This window comes from Talpa europaea (genome assembly GCF_964194135.1).
Source record: "Talpa europaea genome assembly, chromosome: X".
NCBI lineage: Eukaryota > Metazoa > Chordata > Mammalia > Eulipotyphla > Talpidae > Talpa > Talpa europaea.
In genome coordinates, this window is record NC_140081.1 from 35500907 (window position 1) to 35522894 (window position 21988).

The window sequence follows — 21988 nt, forward strand, 5'->3', positions numbered from 1 at the left end:
TTAGAATTATCTCTTTTAGTAATACATCTAAAATATTTACAAATGAAATGATATGATGCCAAGGATTTATTTTCAAAAATAACCTGGGGGTGGGGAAGGAAGGTGGAATATGTGGGAATGTACAAGAAACAAGGTTAGCCACAAGTTAATAAATACTAAAAAAAAAAAAACCAGTGAAAGCTATGAAAGATAGCATTGTACTGTTTTACTTTCGCATGTGAAATTTTCCATAAGGATCTAAGGGGCCTCCCTGGTGGTGCAAGGGGTTAAGACACAACCTATGCAACCTATGAAGCTGTCCACAGCCTCTGCAGCATGAGTTCGATCCCCTGGCTGGCCAGGGAGCAACCCACATGGCGCAGCAGACCTTTCCTGTCTCGCCCGCTGCTCCCCTCAGCAGTGTACTTCGGTCAATCTGCCTGTTCTGTTCCCCACTCTGTCTCTGGTGAATCCTCTCACCACCGCCCCCCCCCCCTGGCCTGTACCCCAGCTCTTGTATGCATAAATAAATCTTGAAAAAAAAAGTATCTAAGAACAACAAAAATCAACCCGTACTAGCTTCCTCTAGCCAAGGTTGAGACAATTTAAATATCAAAAAAAAAAAAATAGATTGAAACACATTCAGACACTTAAGTTTTTAATAAATACAAATAAATTAAAAACCGCATCACCTTTATTTTTTTTATTAACTGGTCAATGTCGTTGTTCACATGTCTATATAACTTTGGGGTTAAAAATTTACTCCTCTCGGTCCTCTCTGGTGGCGCAATGGGTTAAGCACCACACTATGAAGCAATTGCAGTCTCTGCTGCGTGAGTTTGATCCCTGGCCAGCCAGGGAGAAACCCACATGGCGCAGCAGACCTCTCCTGTCTCGCCCACTGCTCCCCTCAAAGTATTTCAGTCAGTCTGCCTGTTCTGTTCCCCACTCTGTCTCTGGTGAATCCTCTCACCCCCCTGCATCTCTGGCCTGTACCACAGCTCTTGTATGCATAAATAAATAAATCTTTAAAAAAAATTACTCCTCTCTGTATACAAATGCTTCATTCTCCTTCCACCAAACCTTCTGTGCCAGTACCCTAGCCCTTTCCTTCTCTATCCTACTTCCCCTTTCCCCAACCTTCCCTCTGGTAACCAAAATACTTTTGGTTGACCAACTCATTTTGAAAACTAGTAAGTAAAGGAAAGAATTAAATATATATCCTACCTTTTCTGTACTAACTGTATTTTAAGGGAACAAAATAGTCGATGTGAAAAAGTTCTTAGAATTCCAATTAATAAGTAGAGGAGAAATGAAAGAATTAGAAAATTACCACTTTGCAACCCTTCATGGATTTAGGCAATGATTATTAATAGCTGCCAGAACCAAAGCATAAAAGGTTGACAGGGAACTTTACAAAAATTGATGGGTTTTAACAAAACCTGAACCTAGCGATGATTTTTTTCCTTTTTAAACTTTGTATTATGTAAATTTTCAAACATATACAAAACTGCAGAGAATAACAGAACAAACCCCATGTGCCTATTACTCAGTTCCAATAAATATCAACTCATGGCCAATACTATGCTATCCCAGTTCCTTTCTATATTCAATTACTTTTAAGCAAATTACAAACATTATTTCATCCATAAATATTTCAGTATGTACCTCTGAAATGGGGTTTCTGAATCCTGGCAGTATTGACATTTTGGACAAGATGATTCGTTGTTATGGGGACTGTCCTTTGTGCACTGTAGGATGCTGAGCAGCATGACTGTGGTCTACCCACTAGATATTGGTCACCTTTGTGTCTCTAAGACATTACCAAATGTCCACCGGGAACACAAAATCTACCCCACCCCTATCCCACTGAGAAGCACTGCTGTAAAAGGTAAGAACATTTAAAAATAAAAACACAATACCATTCCCCCACCTAAAAATATTAATAACAATTCATGAACATCATAAATTATCTAAACACAATTTCTGGACATCGTAAATGTATCTCGTCAGTGCTCAAACTGTCCTAATTGTTTTATACAATTTTTTCTCAAATTTTTCAAAGGAGGTTCTAAACAAAGTACACACTGCAAAAGTTCCCCTTCCTCTTTTTTCTTTGCAATGGATTCAAGTGAGGGCCACACACTCCAATTGGTTGATTTGAGTCTTATCTATAAAAGTTTCCCCTCTGTTTCTTTTCATTTCTTCCCATTTACTTATGGAAGAGACCATGTCTTTTGTCCTTTAGTTTCCCGGGCTGGATTTGGCTAACTGCAGCTCTGTGCTTTCATTTATCATATTCCTCTTGTACCAATGTTTCATATAATGGGTAGCTATAAAAGTTTGATTGAATCCTTGTTTGAGTTTTTGGTAAGAATATTTCAGGGCCTCCCTGGTGACACAAGGGGTTAAGACACAACCTATGAAGCTAACCACAGCCACTGCAGTGCGATTATGATGCCGGACCAGGGAACTATCCACATGGTGCAGCAGACCTCTCCTGACTCACCCACTGCTCCCTCAGCAGTGTATTTCAGTCAATCTGCCTGTTCTGTTCTCTACTGTCTCTGGTGAATCCTCTCATCCCCCCATACCTCTGGCCTGTACCTCAGTTCTTGTATGCATAAATAAACAAATCTTTAAAAAAAGAATATTTCATAGGTAATGTTGAACACTGATCAATCTTGATAGAGAAAATTGATATTTGGTATCTACCAATGCAATGTAAAGGAAGTTCACAAGTATACAGCACCACCTAGGACATATTCTTGCCAAAAATACAAAATGAATCTGAATCCAGTCAATCCTAGACTTAACTAGCAGTCTGCAGGAAATATAGGGGCTGGAAGAACATGTTAAATAACATCATGGGACATAAATTCACAATGTAGAAAATTGTATGAGACCAATGATCCAGTTTCTCCCATAAATAGGGGAAAAAAAGGAATAAGAAAATCATGGACTGAGAAGATTGATTTTAACATCTGGATCTCACTTGAATCCTGATTTATACACACAGTCTATAAAAAAATATTTATGGGATAGTCATGGAAATCTAAATGGTTATTGAATATTAGATATGACAGTTATTGTTAAAATGTTTTTGGTATGATATTATGCTTATTTTTAAAGACCTTATATTATAGAGATACATGCTAAGGTAACTGTGAATGGAACAATACCTGAAATTTGATTTAAAATAGTTCAATGGGAAGAGGGAAGTGTATAAAAATGAGACTGAGCACTCCCCCAGTCTGAACCTCACCTTCAGATCCTCACATAGGTCACCATAGTCGATCTCTATGAGGGCCTCTCGAGCATAGATACTGGAAGTTCGCTGGGAACCACTCACTGAATCCTCCCCCTGGGAGCTACCCTGCAATAGCAAGAGGGAGAATCTAATGGAGCAGACTGTCCATGAAAGTCCCTGCGGGGTGTCAGGGGTGATAGGGGCTCCTTTGCAGCCTTCAATGTTCCTGAGAAAGAACCATGCTAGAAAGCACTTGTGGCAAAAGGAAGAGTCAGTTTAAAGACTAGCAAAGGTGTTTCTTACCCAACCCTCTCCTGGCCAACCTCTCTCACTGCAGCTAAGCTATCATCCCTCAAGTCCCACAACCTCTGTCTTCCTTTCCTCTCAACTAGTGGCCCTCAACTCCCACTCCCACCAATTCCCATCACCTGCTAGAGCTAACATAGCTCAAGTCCCTAACGTTTGATTTTTCTCCTCTTCCTGGTTTACGTCCACCACCTACTGACATAGAGCTCTATCCCAAATTCAACTTCCCTTTCACACCAAGGCTATTATCCTTCACCTCACCTGACTTCACAACCACACCCTGCCTCATCTCCCTCGCATCCTTCATGTTCCTCACCATCTTCCCCTGCCCTCACCATCTTCCCTCCTGCCTCCCTCACCAATTTCATCCTCCACCTCTGAATAATGTTGACAGCTCATTTCCACACCAGCCATAATACTCACCTCTTCCTGACTAATATCGTCCATGGTGCCCTTAGACAGTGGCAACTTGATGTCTTGCATTTTGCAGGCCTGTAGCAGGTTGTGGCGATCACTGCGCTTCTGTTCAAGCTTGGTCTCAATGGCTGTCACCTCCTTTTGTAAATGGGTCATTTCCCTAAGAAGATCCAGGGAGTTGGGTGAGACCCAAGTCCAGCAGGTTGCCTGCTCTACTACTTCCCCCAACCCTTGGCTTGAACTCACTCACTTGTTAGCGCCCCCCAGTTTTTTACGAATCTCCTCCATCTCATGATTCTTGTCATTCACCTCCGACTTCTTGGCCAGATGCTGATTCTTCAGGTCTTGTAGTTGGGCCATGGTCTCATCGATTATCTTCATGTGTCTTTGCTCCTCCTGGTCCCAGCCAGGGGGACAGGACAAGAGGTGAAGGCTTCCCCCATCTCACCTTGGGATCTTCTCCCCTTGCCCTCCCCCCTTGCCACCAGGTAGTTTGTTGGAGCCTCTCTTCAATGAACTCTGCTTTCACAAAGTTATGAAAGCTCTGCTTTCCATTACACAAGTTGCCTTCAATAGAAAAGTTCAATGTACAGAAAAAGTATAAAGCATGGAAAAGCGAGGGGCGGGGACCCATAATCTCAGCAGCAAGAGATAACCAATTAATATTTTAGCCTATTTTCTCCCAGCACAACTTAGAGACAACTCTATGTAATTGAGACTTGACTGTAATTAAAACTATATTCTGATTTAATGTTATATTTGAGTACTTTTCCTACATTAAAACGACTGCCATTTAAAAATAAAGACCTAGAATCTGGATTTATGATTCTGGATCATCTAGATGTCCACCTAGCCCTCTCCCAGGATTTTACTCCCCAATCTGCATTTGCATTTAAGATCCCAGTAACACCAAAGAAGACTATTTTAACCATTAGGGTTTAATGGGGAAAAAAACCAACCCAATAACAATATAAGCAGACAGGGCCTCCGTGGTGGCACAAGGGGTTAAGTCTCAGCACTATGAAGCTACTGGCAACCACTGTAGCACAAGATCGATCCCCAGCCAGGGAGCTGACCCACATGGCGCATCAGACCTCTCCTGTCTGGCCCGCTGCTCCCCTCAGCAGTGTATTTCAGTCAGTCTGCCTGTTCTGCTCCCCATTCTGTCTCTGGTGAATCCTCTCACCACCCCCCCACCTGTGGCCTGCACCCCAGCTCTTGTATGCATAAATAAATAAAATAAATCTTTTAAAAAATATATAAGCAGGGCCTCCCTGGTGGCACAGGCGGTTGAGCGCAGCGCTGTGAAGCTGTCTGCAACCTCTGCAGTGCCAGTTTGATCCCCGCCGGCCACAGAGATACCCACATGGCACAACAGACCTCTCCTGTCTCACCCGCTACTCCCCCCAGCAGTGTATTTTGGCCAGTCTGCCTGTTCTGTTCTCTGCTCTTTCTCTAGTGAATCCTCTCACCCTCCTGCACATCTGGCCTGTACCCTGGTTCATGTATAAAAATAAATTTTAAAAAAATCTTTAAAAAAAATTATATAAACAGGCCTCCCCTGGTAGCGCAGCGGTTGAGCGCTGGGCTGCGAAGCTGCCCGCAGCCTCTGCAGCGCTGGTTCAATCCCCAGCCACCAGCGAAGGTCCCACATGGTGCACATGGTGCGCAGCCCTCTTCTGCCATGCCCGCTGCTCCCCTCAGCAGTGTACTTCGTTGGTCTGCCTGTTCTGTTCCCAGCTCTGGCTCTGGTGAATTCTCTCACCCTCCTGCGCTTCTGACTGTACCCAGGGCTTGTATAAATAAATAATAAAAAAAAATCTTTACTATATAAATATATATATATAAGCAGACATGAAAACCAAATATGTTCAAAGCAAGTGAGGATCAAATCACCTCACAAGAGGGGATGCTGTGAGGTAGAAAGATTTCACAAGGAATTTAAAGAGAAGAGGTGTGGGGAAGACGAGTTGTTAGACACTACTCATCGACCCAGGCAGAGGCACAGGCACACTATGAAAAGGGACTCAGTTTCAGCAAAACACCATTATCTGTTACACCGAACTAATGTGGAAAATTATAATATTCAATGTACAACTTTTTCTTAGCCTTTTGGTTACATGTCCCAAGTATGTATGTCTGTATTTAAGTAATGTTAAGAAATTTTTAAGCCAACAATGGAGATCTTGTGAAAATCTTTCCTTTAAAAGGGAATTGGATATTCCTAATAGTTGAGCACCATTAAACTATACAAATACTGTATAATGTAGCATACTCTACTAAATTCATTCCCAAGGGGTATTGGGTAGTTTCTAATATTGAACTGTAGTGACTGTGATAAACATCAACCTCTGTGTATGTACAAAAACGTGCCAACATTGTGGAGTCCTTCAGGTCTTACTAGTTTAGACAGGACTCACGTATTCTGAAGGCTCAAGATGGATGGTGCTATTTGGCATAAGAATGCTGGTCTCATGCACCATGGCCAGGTATTATTATTCCTTTTAAAAAAATTTTTGGGTAATGTGATAGGAAAAAATTATATCTGCTTATTGCTTTAATTTGCATTCCCTTGATTTCTAGTAAGGTTAAAATATGTGTATGTGTTTATAGGCTATTTGAATGTCTACTTGAAGTGTGCTACTTAACTCAGTTTTTTTTCCTATTTAGTTCTTAGTGTTCTCTTATTTTGATGAGAGCTTTATAAATTATGGCTATTCCAGGAATAGTCACTACATGTCTCCCTAAAATATTAAAAGGCTTGGAGCCTCCCTGGTGGTGCAAGGGGTTAAGCACAGAACTATGAAACTATCTGCAGCCTCTGCAGTACGAGCATGATCCCCGGCCTGCCAGGGAGCTACCCATATGGCGCAGCAGACCTCTCCTGTCTTGCCCGCTGCTCCCCTCAGCAGTGTATTTCAGTCAATTCACCTGTGCTGTACCCTACTCTGTCTCTGGTGAATCTTCTCACCACCCCCCACCCCGTACCTCTGGCCTGTACCCTAGTTCTTGTATGCATAAATAAATAAATCTTTAAAAAATGAAAGGCTTGATTTCAGTCTGGCTTTCACCTATCCCTAGAATTAATTAATCTGAGTCAAGTGGTCACCACACACTTAAATTTACTGCAGGAGAAATGAGAACTAGAATGCAACTGTTAAAATGACCTATCCTATAACTGAGTAGACAAGACCATCTAAGGTCAAATATCCCAGTAAGGCAGATACTGCTTTAGTAAATTTAAATAAAGCAATGTTTTCATATACTTTCCCCATCCCTGGGATTGTCTAAAGCACTATGAAACACGGGATTTGGAATGTAATGAAATAGCTCAGGGAGTATGATTTAAGAAGGGACAAGCCATTTAAATGCTCAACAGCGGGGCCTTCCCTGATGGTGCAGTGGGTTGAGCATCGCGCTGTGAAGCTGTCCGCAGCCTCTGCAGCGCTGGTTTGATCCCGGCCGGCCAGCGAGGGTCCCACATGGCACAGCAGACCTCTCATGTCGCGCCTGCTGCTCCCCTCAGCAGTGTATTTTGTCAGTCTGCCTGTTCTGTTTCCCACTCTGTCTCTGGTGAATCCTCTCACCCTCTCACGCCTCTGACTGTACCCCGGTTCTTGTATAAATAAATAAAATAAATCTTTAATAAATAAATAAATAAATAAATAAATGCTCAACAGCCAGTCAATACAGTCTGCCCCACTTGACACACAGTATTTATAAGAGTTTATTGCTTGGAGTTCTCTATTACCCAACACCAACTATATGGATAGTCTGGTTTTGGGTTTTTGTTTTTTTTCTAAATTTGGGGGCAAATGCTCTGTGAGTTGCTTAAAATAGTACTTTTTGAAGAGAAAGGCTATAGCTCCCCCTACATCAGAGCACAACAAAGATTAAGAACACAGTTCCAGGCAATCTAAATTTTACCCCTTGCCTAAGTCAGACCTTCAGAAAGCTGACTGTGTATTTAGACTTGCATTGCTTTGATTCCCTCTTTGAAAGGCTTTTCTTATGTTTTTTGGTTCTACTGTCATTATGTTGAGGAGTGTAACAAAAAACAATAACGTGAATATAGTACAGAAAAATAATTAAAGGTGAGGAGAATGAAGTAAAAATCCTCTCTCCTCACTTATTGAGATCTTAGACAAGTCATTAACCTCTAGGAACCTGTTTCCTAATCTGAAAAGAGTATTTACTTCAAGGAGTTATTTTAAGGAACTGAATGAGAAAAAGCACATAGCACAGTGCCTTGGTCCATAGCAAATGCTCAATTATAAAATTTATTATCGTGCTGATTTTCAGTGATGCACACCTGAAAGAAGATATAATGTAATGCTATTTCAATAAAAGAGAAAAAAAAATATATATACATATATACCCTCAAACTTAAAAAATACCAATTGTGTGTCTTGTAAAGATACTGTCTACATCAACCAGTGCTCCTTATATGAGGGTCCCTGGGAAACATTTTTCTCTTACACTATTGAAAAGAAAAACTGTTTTCATCTTTGGGATCCTGAGGCTCTTTCAACTAAGTATGTCTTCATCTTTGCTCTGGTCGCTAGCAAATTTAAAGCTGAATATACAACTTAACTTCACCCACTGAGTAGCAAAATCTCCTAATAATTTTTGATAACTAACTTTACCCTTTCACCCTTACTTTCCCATGGCCCTGGATGGTTTCCTATTATGTTGTACTACCATTATTATTTTGAGCATCTTCAAATTCTTTTTTTGGAATGAGATAAGACACATAAAAAGAAGTTAACAAAATGATAGAAATAAATCATGGCTATTATCCTGTTTTTCATATTGCTTCCAATTTTTTCTCCCAGGTTTTAGACTATATTTTCTTTCTTTCTTTTTTTTTAAATTTATTTATACAAGCATTGGGTACAGTCAGAAGCACGGGAGGGTGAGAGAATTCACCAGAGCCAGAGTGGGGAACAGAACAGGCAGAATGAGGAAGAAAACTGCTGAGGAGAGCAGTGGGTGCGGCAGGAGAGGTCTGTGCACCATGTGGGACCCTCACAGGTGGCCAGGGATCAAACTGGCGCTGCAGAGGCTGCGGGCAGCCCAGCGCTCAACCACTGCGCCACCAGGGGAGGCCCCTAGACTGTATTTTCATGCTCTCCTTCCTTACCTTCTTGAGCTTTTCTATCTCATTTTCATCCTTTTTCACTGTCTGCTCCCACATATGCACTTTATCTTGGTCCTCCTTCAGTTGGTTCTTTTCAAAATCCAACTGGATGCCCAAACGAGTCTTCTGATTCTCAAACTCCAAACTGTGGAGGAAAAGGAGAACTAGGCTGAGAACACAGGGACCAGCTAAATTTCATCACCATTCAGCTCATTTGCCCAAATCTATATATATAAACTGTTCCCTGATGTTGGAGAACTAAGTTCCTCAGGCTCGCTTTGTGAATATGGCACAAGGCAGGGGAGATTGAGCCAAACTCCATTAATCCCCCTTTAAACACCAAAGGACTCCAGAGCCTTCCTAGAAGAGTACACGAAAAGGTTGACCTGAACCCACCAGCTATGATAATTCCTATTTATTAAACCCCTGAATACCTATATTACCTCCAGTCGTCTAATCAACAGCTCCACAAGTAAGCATTATTATTATTCTAGTTTTACAAAAACAAGGAAACTTAGGCCAAGAGCTAAAAGACCTGTCCATGGCTACATGGCTAGTAAATGGCACATCCAAGACTGGAATCCAGAGGTCTATCAACAAAACCCAGGTTCATTCTCCTAGGGCATCACTGCAATATAATGTGGTGAGTTAAGAGAACTGGTATCCCAACTCTGCCATTTGTTAAGTAGAGTGTAATCTTGAGCAAGTCAGTTATACTCTTCTGGCCTGTTTCCTCATCTGTAAAAATGGAAATAATAGTATTTACCTCAGAGTTATTGGGATTTTTTTAAACAACTTACTATATCTATAAAGTCCTTAGAACCATGTCTGGCACACTGTAAGTACTCAAATTCCAACTATCATTATCCTCATTGATAGATATACTAGCTGTGCTCACCTCATATTTACCCAAGGGCTTTGATTCTTCCCAAAAACCCCCACTTCACACCCACAATAACCCCAAAATTCCAGAAAAGGCAGAGGTTAGGTAGTACCAAAAAAATTAAAAAAGGAGAAAATCCTAGATTCCTGCTATTGGCCTCCTCTCCGTCTCTTCAAAAACTCAAGTATGTAACAGCATACTGATACTACTAGCAGGCCAGGCAGGACTAAAACTTCCAACTGCTCCTCCACACCCCCAAATATGGTGTGACAGATGCTGCCAGATGTCATGCTAGCAGCTTAAACCTATTAGTCACTATAATCCAAATGGAATGTAATTAAAGCTATAATTCTAAGCTATGCAATTTTAAGTCCAACCTCCTAAGCATGACTCTTAAAGCCCTCTGTGATATAGCCCCTGCTGACCTCTTTGCCACCCCCACCTTCCTCCTAACCCCATTTTTATGCTCCAGACATTCAAAACTATTTAGTTTCCAGAAAAGGCATGCTCTCTCACACCTCCAAGCATGCTGTTCTCACTGCCTAGAAAACTCCCCTCTGTCTGCTGCCCAACTGGCTAAATCATACTCACTCTATAGGTCTCCAGTTCATCACTCTTTATTCTATAAAAACTCTCCTTATGGCTGTGAATGGGTTATTAGTTTCTATTACACTTTTTTTCTATTACACTCCTTTTTTGCGAAGCTGAGTTAATCATATCCCACAGTTCATAACACACTTATGATCACTGACTGTTTCAAGACCCTTCCCCTTGTCTCCTTTGGTTCAATCTGATTTTATCTTCCCTGTGGTGAGCAGTCCTCTAAAATCACATACAGCCTTAAAAATGCATATCCTTGTAAAATGTCATTTTGTTTTTAAATTTATACAAATGCATCATGGTGTTACAAATTTATCCAAGTTACTGTCTATAAATCTAGTCTTTGCTTTGAACTGCTACACAGCATTTGTAGTCTGTACATTCATCATGTTTAAGTGGTATTTTCCCCCAGTGATGATCAACTACATTGCCACCAACACCCTGCTACTACAAATTATAAGATGAACAACCCTGGATGTGTGTCTCTTTGAGACCCCGTGGAGAAATTCTCTGGAATATATTACCCAGGAGTGGCTTTGCTAAGTTATAGGGCTTGAGTAAACTTGCTTTCATCAAATACTGGATTGCTTTTATTTGTTTTTCTCTGATTAGAAACAAGACTGAATATCATTTCATATAGTTATTAGTCATTTGATCTTCTCTTTCCATGAGATGCTAACCACCATCCATTTTTCTATTGGGTCATGTTTTTCCTTATCAACTTTGCAGCTCCTCAACATTTCCTCTGTATTTTATATCTACCTCAAGTATGGTATCAGTCACACTGTTCTGGAATTGTTGATTTACTTGCTTGTCTCTCCCACTATTCCATCAACTCCCTAAGAACAAGGATAGTCACTAAATCAATTCTATATCCATTGAGACTGGCTTGAGGGTAGGAGAGAAATGCAATATTTACTGTTATCTGTGAAGGGTTAGATCAACCGCCAACTGAGGTCTAGAGAGTGACTTCCTTCAGAAGGACTGTGTCAAGTTCTTCTGTCTTACCCTCTTCTCCCCATCCCTTCCAATACCTACCACAGGACAACTTGGTACAACTCAGGTACTCAAGAATGGTTCGATGAATGAATGAATAAACTAAAGTGGGGAAGAGAGGAGAAATTGTTTCATTCTTACTATTCTTCCACTGTAGAATTTTGTTTCTCCTCCCCTGCATTGCCCCATCAGGATAATAACAATAAAAGCAAATATACATTGCTCTTAGTAGGTGCCAAATATTATGCTAAATTCTTTACAAGGAGCAGCTCATCTGATCTACCTAACAATGCCATGCGATAGGTATTGCTAATATCCCATTTTACAGATATGAATGCTAGGGCTTGAGAGGTCAGGTCACTGCCTGAAATAATGAATTATGGAGCCAGAATTTTAACCAAGGTAAAACACTTAAAGTTGGCACTTTTTTTTTTTTTTTAATACAAGAGCCGGGGTACAGTCCAGATGCGCGGGAGGGTGAGAGGATTCACCAGAGACAGAGCAGGGAGCTCAGGACAGAGCCTGTTCACCAGGACAGAACAGGCAGACTGACGAAATATACTGCTGAGGGGAGCAGCGGGCGAGACAGGAGAGGTCTGCTGCGCCATGTGGGTTGTTCCGAGGCTGGTGGGGATCGAACCGGCACTGCAGAGGCTGTGGACAGCTTCACAGCGCTGCACTCAACCCACTGCGCCACCAGGGAGGCCCTAAAGTTGGCACTCTTAACCACCACACTATGTCACATTGCTTCCTAATACCTCTTTTTTGAAGGTGACCTACGATAAACTCCCATCATTCTATGACATGGTTCCTGCCTTATGATAGCATCAGACTGCTCAGGATGTCAGGCTGGGAGCTCAAGAGCACCCTCTTAGTCTCCTACCACACTTCCACCTACCGCTTTTTGGCGATTTCATTCTGTCGCTTCACCTTTTCTTCTTCAAACTCCCGGATGTTACGCACACCTATCTCCCGACAAAACTCTTCAAACACTTCATCCTCTACCTAAAGGGAGAAAGGAGGAGGGGAGGTATCAAAGTTACTTTGGATTGGAGTCCTGCTTCGAGCCCCAGTCCTGCCCTGATGCACATGTCAGCAAGGCTCATTCCCTACCAACCTGGTTCATCTTCTCCTTCAAGTCTTTCATTTCCCTCTCTCGGCTCTGGATGATCCTCTTGATATCATTGATGCGAGGCCCAAAATTGGCTAGCTCGCTCTCCAGTTTGGACTTTTCCTGCAGAATGGGGTTGAGAGGGCAAAAGAGACCAGGCTCCTTGGAGGAAAAGAGCCACCTCAAGCACACTGCTCCATGGTCAGAAAGGGCTAGTTCTCTATACTCAGAGAGAATCAAATTTAGTTCTGCCCCAGTCAAGACCCCATCATCTCTCACTTGAACCATCACATGACTTCTTCCCAGGTCTCCAGTTTGGTCAGCTTCAATGCTCAGGGCTCATCATTACTTACAGGTCCATACTCCCTTATCTACAATCCATGGTATCAGATATGTTTTGGAATTTAGAATTTTTGATTTTAGAAAAAGGTAAATTGATAAATACACTACACATGACATCACACCTCCAGATGTTATCCCTATAATTTATCTAGAAGAGTAGCCCCCACAGAGACTGAAATGCCAATGGCTCACTTTCATTTTACTTTCAGAAGGTCAAATGCTTGCTGAATCATGCTAGTAATAGCCCTTATTTACTGAGTATTTACTGGGTACAAGGAATCAATCTAAGCACTTTACATGTATTTACTCATTCGATCTTCACAATGACTATAAAGCAGATAATATTCTAACTCCCATTTTACAGATAAAGATGGAAAAATCGACAGACACTGCAAAATTAAATATTTGCTTATCTCATACAAAGACAAGATCTGAACCCCAGGCTGTCTGACTCTGTTATGCTTGGTTCCCTGAATAGGTTAAGGGGAGACAGGGAAGGTAGAACAAGTTCCCCACTCCAGAGAAACTTAGGCTGGAAAAGTACAGATGGCCTGTAAAGGACAGGATAGAGTTGCAGGCCAGGTCCCACCTGCAGATTCAGGGCTAGATGTCGTGTCTTGGTCTGTTCTAGGTCACTCTGTGAGTATTTGAGCCGCATCTGCAGTCCATGGGCCTGAGACTGCACCTGACGCAGCTCTGCCTCCTTCCGTTTTGCCTTCATCTGCTCCTGAAGTAGACAAGAAAGAAGGGCTAGGTGGTAAGAAGATGGCTGGCCTGGGCTTAACACCCATCCCCCACTCCTAGGGAGAGTAGTGCCTGTGGCTCACTTTCAGTTCCTCTGTCAACCGCTCCTTCTTCTCTTTCAACTTGTCTACTGCTTTCTCATCCCAGCGCCGTGCCTTGGCCTTCAGGTCACTTGCCCCACCAGAAATCACTCCTGACTTCTGGAACAGGGTCCCATCCAGTGCCACTGTCTATAAAGAGTAGAGAGAAGAGAGGAGGAAAAGCTGCACATATGAAATCTTCAATACTAACCACCTGTTCAGCTCCAATCTGAGTGAAGCAAACCATACCTTGTGGCGCTGATGGCCTCCAAAGGCAATACGGCGGGCATCTTCCACATTGTCACAGACAAGAGCATTGCCACAAGCATACTGAAGGGCCTTTTTGATGTGAGGTGGCTCGTAACGAATCACATCAATCACCAGTTTGGCCCCCTTCAGCTCCCGGAGTTTCTCATCTGTAGGCTTCACCTATGGAAAGCAGCTCAGTAAGTGACAGAACATGGAGCATGAGGAGGAGAGGCCCTTTCACACTGTCCTGACCCCACCCCCACCAGTCTCACCTCCAGGTAGTCAAGAGGCAAGAAGGTCTCAGGCTCCCCACGTTGCTCCTTGATATACTGAATACAGTCCCTGCCTGTCTTCTCTGAGTCCACAATAATGGCATCCATGTTCTTGCCCAAAACTTTGGTTACAGCAATCTGGTACTTCTTTTGCGTGGGCTGGCAGAGGTCAATGAGGCGGCCATACTGAATAAAGTCAGAAGAGAAAATTGAAGCATGAAGTTCTTGGGAGTTGGCTCAGGAACCCCAATTCCCAGCTTGGTAAGGGGGACAGATCAGAATCTCTATCAAGAACACAGCTCCCAAGCTATGGAAGAAAAGTCTACTCTGGTTCCCACAGCAATAAAGACTTTAGGTCATCAAGTCTAAATCCAAAATTATCTATCCAAAAACCTCACTTTTACCATTTCACAGACTACTGCCTCTCCAAGCACTACACCAGACACCTTATATATATTACCTCAAATCTCACAAGCATTCAAGGAAATCAGGCTCTTTTTATAGTTCACTTTCTCCATGCTCCTCAAACCACCATGGTTCCCTTAAAAACTGTCAGATAAAGGGTAACATTTTTAAAAGATTTATTTATTTATTTATACAAGCACTGGGTACAGTCAGAAGCACAGGAGGGTGAGAGGATTCACCAGAGCCAGAGTGGGGAACAGAACAGGCAGACTGACGAAACACTGCTGAGGGAAGCAGCGGGCGCAGCAAGAGAGGTCTGTGCACCACGTGGGACCCTCTCTGGCGGCTGGGGATCGAACCGGTGCTACAGAGGCTGCGGGCAGCTTCGCAGCCCAGCACTCAACCGCTGAGCCACCGGGGAAATGAAGTTGAACCCAGTCATGGGATCACAGCAAAAGAGATACACATGGGATTTGGTTGAAGTGGCAAGTGATCTGATCAAGTCCAGGATATCCCTAAAAGCAAAAATGAGCCAGCTGGTACATGCCAAGGAGCCCATATCAAAGCCTACACAGAGTACTTCCTGAGAGACTAATTCCTTCCCCACAGTCCCTCACTCTTTCAAATGTTTCTCCAGTTTCCCCACCTCCCACAGTGTGGACACAGCAAGAAAAAACCTTCAGGAAGATGCAACTGGTATAATGAAAAGAACATGAAGTTAGGAGTCAGAACAAGTTGGGTTTGAAGTGCAAGTCTTCCACTTATAAATTGTGCTTCAGGCAAATGTCATTTAACCTCTCTGAGCCTCAGTTTCCTTAGCAGTAGAAATGGTGTAGCAACCCTGCCCTCACAGGGACAATGGAAAAATTATCTGACAGTATGAAAAGTTAAGTGCTCAGAAAGTAAGTCCCCTCTCCACTCTTACCACAGAGCCAGGGTATAGGCGCTTGATGCTTTCCATAATCTCTGCCTTTCTCTGTTGGCGGCTGCTCTCCTGGCGATCTATACGGGCATCCCCCAGTTGCTCCATCACCTGGTTCAGCTCCTTATTGATCTCATCAATTCGCCGCTTGGCCATCTCTACCTCCTCTGTCAGCTCCCCCTCTAGTTTCTTTTGCTCCTCCAAGGACTGCCTACAAAGTGATGGAACACAGGGCTTACCTTGGCTGGTCAGAAAATATCCTTAGTTGAGAGGGACTCTAGGGTTCTGTCCCAGGGAGAGGGAGGGACAGGACAGGACAAGTAGGGTTCACATGAGTAATAAGGAAGGCTACAGAATCACATACTTGCTAGTTGTGATGTATTCCTCCAGTTTCTCAATTCGCTTCTGATTCTCTTCAATCTCCCGCAGTTTTTGCTTGATTTTCGCCTGGGAGAGAAACAGATACACATCATCACCAGGAGTTGAGCAAGTTTTAATTCCAAGACCTGGATTAAACACCCTATATGGTCACTCATCCAGCAGTTCAGAAGACCGACTATTCCTGATACAATCTGTCACTAATACAGGAGGCCTACACAGTGTTCTCTGTGGCTCTGCTGATGGGGCCTCCCGGGGTTCCACAAGACTTTCAGAGGTGTTCTACCCAGCCAAGTATATCTCCCTTGCCAATCAGGAAGGCCCAAACCAAGGCAAAAGCTTTGTGTGTCATTCTGTTTCTGTTCTCTCTTCTGTAAGACACAGGTAACCTCCACTTCACAGAATACACATTAAGTGCTTAACATTATCAACATTAATGTCTACTGCATTCTTTTAAGTATTTAAAAGAAATGCTTAGGTGGAACACTGCAGACTCTTGGGACACTGTAATAACTTTGTTACTATTATTGTTTTACTACTGTTATTGGGAAGGCAGTAAATCAAGTACATTTGATAAGAGAATGTACTTTAAAGTTAGACTTCCCAGGTTCAATTTTTGGTTCTGCCACTTAATAATGATGCGGCCTTAGGCTAATGATTTTACATTTGTGGTATAGTCTCCTCATTTGGAAAATGAAGAATTAATGTAAATGAATGAAGAATACATGTAAAGCACAGTGCATGCCCACAAAAAGTGCTCCATAGATGTTAGTTATTGTCAATTACTGTTAAGACTTTCATTACTTTCTTTTCTCTGGACCATCATCCTTAACCTTATAGCATATGCCCACCTCTGTCTCTACTTTCTTCCGCTCTTCCAGATCCAGCCGGTCCTGATCTGCTTTCTGGTCTCGATTAAACTTTTCCAGTTCCTGGGCCAGGGTAGCTGCTCTCTTGCTGGCTTCTTCTTTCAACCGATGGTATTTCTTCACCTGTGTTAGGGACAAGGAAGGAGGACAGAGATAATCAAGTGAGTAACTGAGTCCTTGTCAGCCTAAGGATCTCCCCACCATCCCCCCCCCAAGTCCTCCAGAGCTTACTTGATTCTCCTCCAAAGTCAAGTCTCTACCCTGACTCTGACTTTCCTCTTCCATCCGCTCCTCAAACTCCTGTCGGGCTTTTTCTACCGACAGCATCTCCTTTTCCAGTTCATCCATGTCACCTTTACGCTTCTTGTAATGTTTCTGAGCATTCTGTAGGGACTTCTTGGCTGCTTCCAGCTTCTTGATTTTGTGGGAGGTATTTTCTTTGGCTTTGATGTACTGAGGCCGCTTCTGGTTCAGCTCTGAGTCCTTCTCCCTTTTGTCAGAGGGGAAGGGAGAGGGCACTGTAGGAGGGAGGATCCCCAAGCTTTTCACCCAAAGAAAGGGGTCTGTGCACCCCCAGGGCAGCCTTGAAATTGCCTAAAAGAACAACAGCTGGATGCCCCACAGATCCTCACAAAAGGGACAGTCTCACTATTCCCTAGAACTGATGACTAGAGCCTGGCCACTTCATAAGGTAAAGCTAATGTCCTGCCTCGACCTGGCCAGGCAAGGCCCCTCAGCAACAACCCCCAAGAACACCCTGTGTTCACTTAGTTGTCCCTCATCTGATTTGGCCTAAATTCCTGTCCTTTAAATGTCTAGCTCTAGATTTTCCTCTTCAAGGAAGTCATTCACTGCCACTCCAGTGGTTGGGCGACCCATTGCTTCCTCTCCAGGGGCAAGGCCACTGCCACTTTCAAGTTCTCCCTCTAGAGTCTAAATATTTAAATACTCTATTTGTCTAAAATGTAAACCAAGTAATGTGCCTGGTGCTAGCCAAAATAAGGTGAAGACAGAGAAACCAACACAGATACTAGACTGTAGACTCAAAGGAGCCCTAGGAAACAACACAGCCTCTTGTTTTCCCACAAGTTGCAGGCCTAGACCTGCCTCTTACTTGATCTCTTTCTCAATCTGCTGCTGCTCTCGCATCATTTTGCCCAGCTCCTTCTTCTTCTCCTTCAGCTCATCCTCTACTTTGTCCATTCGCTTCTTGTCCTTCTCGATCTCCTTGTTCTTAGAGGCCAGTTCCTTATTGAGCTTCTCAATTTCCACCTCATTATGGTAAAGTTTAAAAAGCTGCAGTTGTACCTGAGCTCGTACTACCTCATCCTTCAGGCGCTGGTAGCGATCAGCCTATGTAAATGGGGGCATGGAGGCACAGGCATGTGAGTAAAGCATTGACTCCATCCTGGCCCCTTGAGCCCAGAGGAAGCCTGGCCACCTACCTCTTCTTTCTCCTGTTTAGCCTCCTTGCGTTCAGCTGCGATGTTTTTTTTGCGGTGATAATTAAACTGAGTGTCCTCCTCAGCCTTCACCATTTCCTTCTTTCTCTTGTCATACTCCTGGGCCAGCTCCCCAGAGCGACTTATCTCTTCAAACAGAGCTGTTCTCTCTTTGGGGTTCTTCATGGCAATAGATTCCACAGCACCCTAATAAAGATCAAAAGACTCCCCATTTAGACCCTAGCTAGCATATCTATCCATCCAGAGTCTGAGTACTTAAAGACTCTATTTGTCTAAAATGCAAATCAAGTCATGTGCCTGGTTCTGGCCAAAGTAAGTCAAGGGAAGACAGACTCTGGACTCAAAGCTCAAAAGGGTCCTGAGGAACAACACAACCTCTTGGTTTCCTACAAGCTGCATACCCAGGTCACTCCTACTCACTCACTCATAAAAAGTTCACTCAAGCCCCCTCACCGCATGGGGTGCTACATTTCACACTGGGCTTTGAAGGGATACACTCCTGCCCTTTGAGGCATACAGGGAACAGAAGAAACAGAAGCAAAGATAATACAGTGTGTTATCTGCAGTGACAGAAGTAGCAGAAAAAAGGACTAAATGAAGTTTAAAGGTAGAAGACTGGCAGGGGTGTCTATCTGGGAAGGCATCCAAAAGGGACACCTAAGCCAAGTTTGAAAGATGAGGATAAACTAACCAAGAAAAGTAAAAAAGGTTATTCCATGTAGAAGAAAATTAATATGCAAAGGCCTATAAGTAGAATAAAGAAGGTCCATTTGGGAAACTGTAAATGGTTTCACTAGGCTGGCATGCAGGACTGGAGGGGAAGACTACTGGCAGATGAGGATAGTGAAGCAAGTACCAAAGGATGGTGTTTCCTGAATGATAGGAATTTGCATTTCATGCCAGGGCAACAGTTCTCAATCTTTAGCATTCATCATAATAACCTGCAGAGCCTGGTAAAACACAAATTGCTGGGTCCCACCCACAGTCTCTGAGTCTGTCAGTCTGGGATGAGGTCTGAGAATATGCATTTCTAACATATTCCCAGATAATGCTATTCAAGAGACTATAATCTGAGAACCACCATCATGAGGCATTCAGAAACCACTGAAATGTTTTAAGAGAAGGGAGAAACACAGACTTATTTCTTTCTTCATAAGTAGAACCTAGGGGATGAACTGGAAAGGGGGCAGAAGGAAGCCCAGTGAGGAAGATGCTACATTATTTCAGGGGAGAAATGAAGCTGGAGATGAAGCAGGCCCAGTGGGTTGGGACAAGGGCTGACAAAAAGCAGATAGTAATTGTTAAAAACACCTACCTGAAAGACGAGGAAGTTACGAGCTTTGATAAGAATGCCCAGTTTCTCTAATTCCTCACTGTATTCATGTAGCTGGACCACTTTGTTGTTGATCTTATACTCAGAGGAACCTCCTAAAGACAACATATGAGTCAGTCAAGGGTTAGGCCTTACTCCTGCCCTAGTCAACTAGTGTAACCACCTCCCACCCGAGGAGAGTCTTCTGGCGAATCTCACCCACCAACAATGACACGGGCAAATGTGCGATCCTCAGCACCCTCCTCAGAGTAGACCATGCTGACAAAGGCCCGATTGGCAGCTGGCTTGCCCACAGGAGCTCCATGGATCAGGTCCCTCAGGGTCTTTACCCGCAGGTTGCTGGTTTTTTCTCCCAACACAAAGCTGATGGCATCCATGAGATTTGACTTCCCTGAGGGAAGGACAAAGAAGAGGAGGAAGTCAGGAAGAAGGGAAAAGGAATAAAGGATACATTGACAGGAATAGGAAAATTCCTTAACTAGTTATTGTTCAGACTCATGGGAGGAGAAAAAACTGGTTTGCCCCTATAAAGACTGGGCCCAATCAAATTCCTGGCCATTGAAAAACAGTCCCTTTGCATGGGTCTCCCTGGTGGCGCAAGGGGTTTTCTCAGTATTATGAAGCTATCTGCAGCATGAGTCCAATCCCTGGCTAGGGAGCTAACCCACACGGCACATCAGACCTCTTCTGTCTCACCAGCTGCTCCCCTCAGCAGTATATTTCAATCTGCCTGTTCTGCTCCCCACTGTCTCTGGAGAATCCTCTCACCCTTGCACCTCTGGCCTACACCCCAGCCCTGTATGCACAAATAAAAAAAGTAAATCTTTTTTAAAAAAGAAAGAAAAACAGTTCTTTTGTAGCTATTACTTATAGTAGTCAAAAACTGGAAATCCATCAAAGCAAAGGTGTATGCACAGAATGAATGGGCTGTTCTACAACTTTTAGCAACATGGGAAAATGACCATAGGAGGAACTAACAAGATACAAAAATCAATATGGTTTGACCTCAGCCATGTTTAAAGCACAAAAACAGGCTAAGAAGAGGAGGAAATGAGGAGTTGATGTTTAATGAATGAGTATACCATTTCATCTTTGCAAGGCAAAAAGTTCAGGGGTTGGGGCCTTCCTGGTGACACAGGGGTTAAGACGCAGCACTATGAATCTATCCTCAGCCACCGCAGCACGAGTTCGATCCCCGGCCAGGGAGCTGATCCACATGGCGCAGCAAACCTATCCTGTCTCGCCCGCTGCTCCCCTCCGCAGTGTATTTCAGTCAATCAGCCTGTTCTGTTTCCCACTGTGTCTCTGGTGAATTCTCTCACCCGCCCACCAAACACACACCTCTGGCCTGTACCCCAGTTCTTTTATGCAAAAATAAATCTTTAAAAAAAAATTCAGGGGTTTGCACAGCAATGTGAATATACTTACCAGTACTAAACTACACATTTAAAAACAGTAAAGATGGTAAATTCTGTTATGTGTAATTTACCACATTTTTTTAAAAAGGCATATTTCTACTGTGATACAATAGGAAGCACACAGCATCATCTATCAGTAGCTTACCAAAACTATTTAACCCAAATTTAAATAAGTCTTCAAACCCACCTTTCAGTTCATAGGAAATACAGCAGTTAGAGGAACATAGTAAACGACACCACGATGAAACTTAGCACATCAATAGATTGTGGTATATTCGATAAGACAACTAGCCTGTTGTCAACTAAGCTTTCTTTTCCAAAAGAAAGGTCAGGAGAACTATTCCAGAACAAGCTATTACTGACACATAAGTAGAGGCAGTGCACTAATTTTGATTGGATTCTGGTTCCCAACAAAACCAAAAACATTTGGGGGACAACTAGGGAAGCTTGAATATAAACTGAATAATTGATGACATGGAGAAATTTCTTAGGTATAATGATGGTATATTGATAATGTAAGAGAATGATGAATTTTAGGAGATGAATGATGAAGCCCTTAGGAGTGGTTGTCATTAGATCTGCAATTTATTTTCAAATAATTAAGCAAAACACACAAGTATGTTTGAAATTTTTTCATTGTAAAAATTTGGAGAGCAGGAAAGGCACTGGGGAAAAAAAGCATGAAAACATACAGTGTTAACAGTGTTGACTTCCTGGAATGAAAGTAGGTACAGGTCAGGGAACTGAGGAATCTTTCTTTATTATATATTCTTTTGGATTTTTAAAAAATTATATATTATGTTCAAGTATTAGCTATTTAAATAAACAAGA

At 42.9% G+C, this 21988-nt stretch overlaps 1 protein-coding gene across 1 annotated transcript in view; it reads right to left on the reverse strand.

Annotated features, from left to right (window-relative positions):
- Positions 1-21988, reverse strand: part of SMC1A (structural maintenance of chromosomes 1A) — a gene marked incomplete at both ends in the record, with an annotated part of 35055 nt that overhangs the window by 9940 nt on the left and 3127 nt on the right. Inside the window, 18 exons of the mRNA XM_084258825.1 lie at positions 3245-3355; positions 3959-4112; positions 4203-4348; positions 9096-9237; positions 12470-12572; positions 12685-12805; positions 13614-13751; positions 13852-13998; positions 14098-14277; positions 14370-14555; positions 15700-15907; positions 16061-16143; positions 16926-17066; positions 17175-17433; positions 18058-18296; positions 18389-18592; positions 19722-19834; positions 19942-20130. Coding sequence (XP_084114951.1) covers positions 3245-3355; positions 3959-4112; positions 4203-4348; positions 9096-9237; positions 12470-12572; positions 12685-12805; positions 13614-13751; positions 13852-13998; positions 14098-14277; positions 14370-14555; positions 15700-15907; positions 16061-16143; positions 16926-17066; positions 17175-17433; positions 18058-18296; positions 18389-18592; positions 19722-19834; positions 19942-20130 — 2864 coding nt within the window. The remainder of the gene's footprint in view (positions 1-3244; positions 3356-3958; positions 4113-4202; positions 4349-9095; positions 9238-12469; positions 12573-12684; positions 12806-13613; positions 13752-13851; positions 13999-14097; positions 14278-14369; positions 14556-15699; positions 15908-16060; positions 16144-16925; positions 17067-17174; positions 17434-18057; positions 18297-18388; positions 18593-19721; positions 19835-19941; positions 20131-21988) is intronic.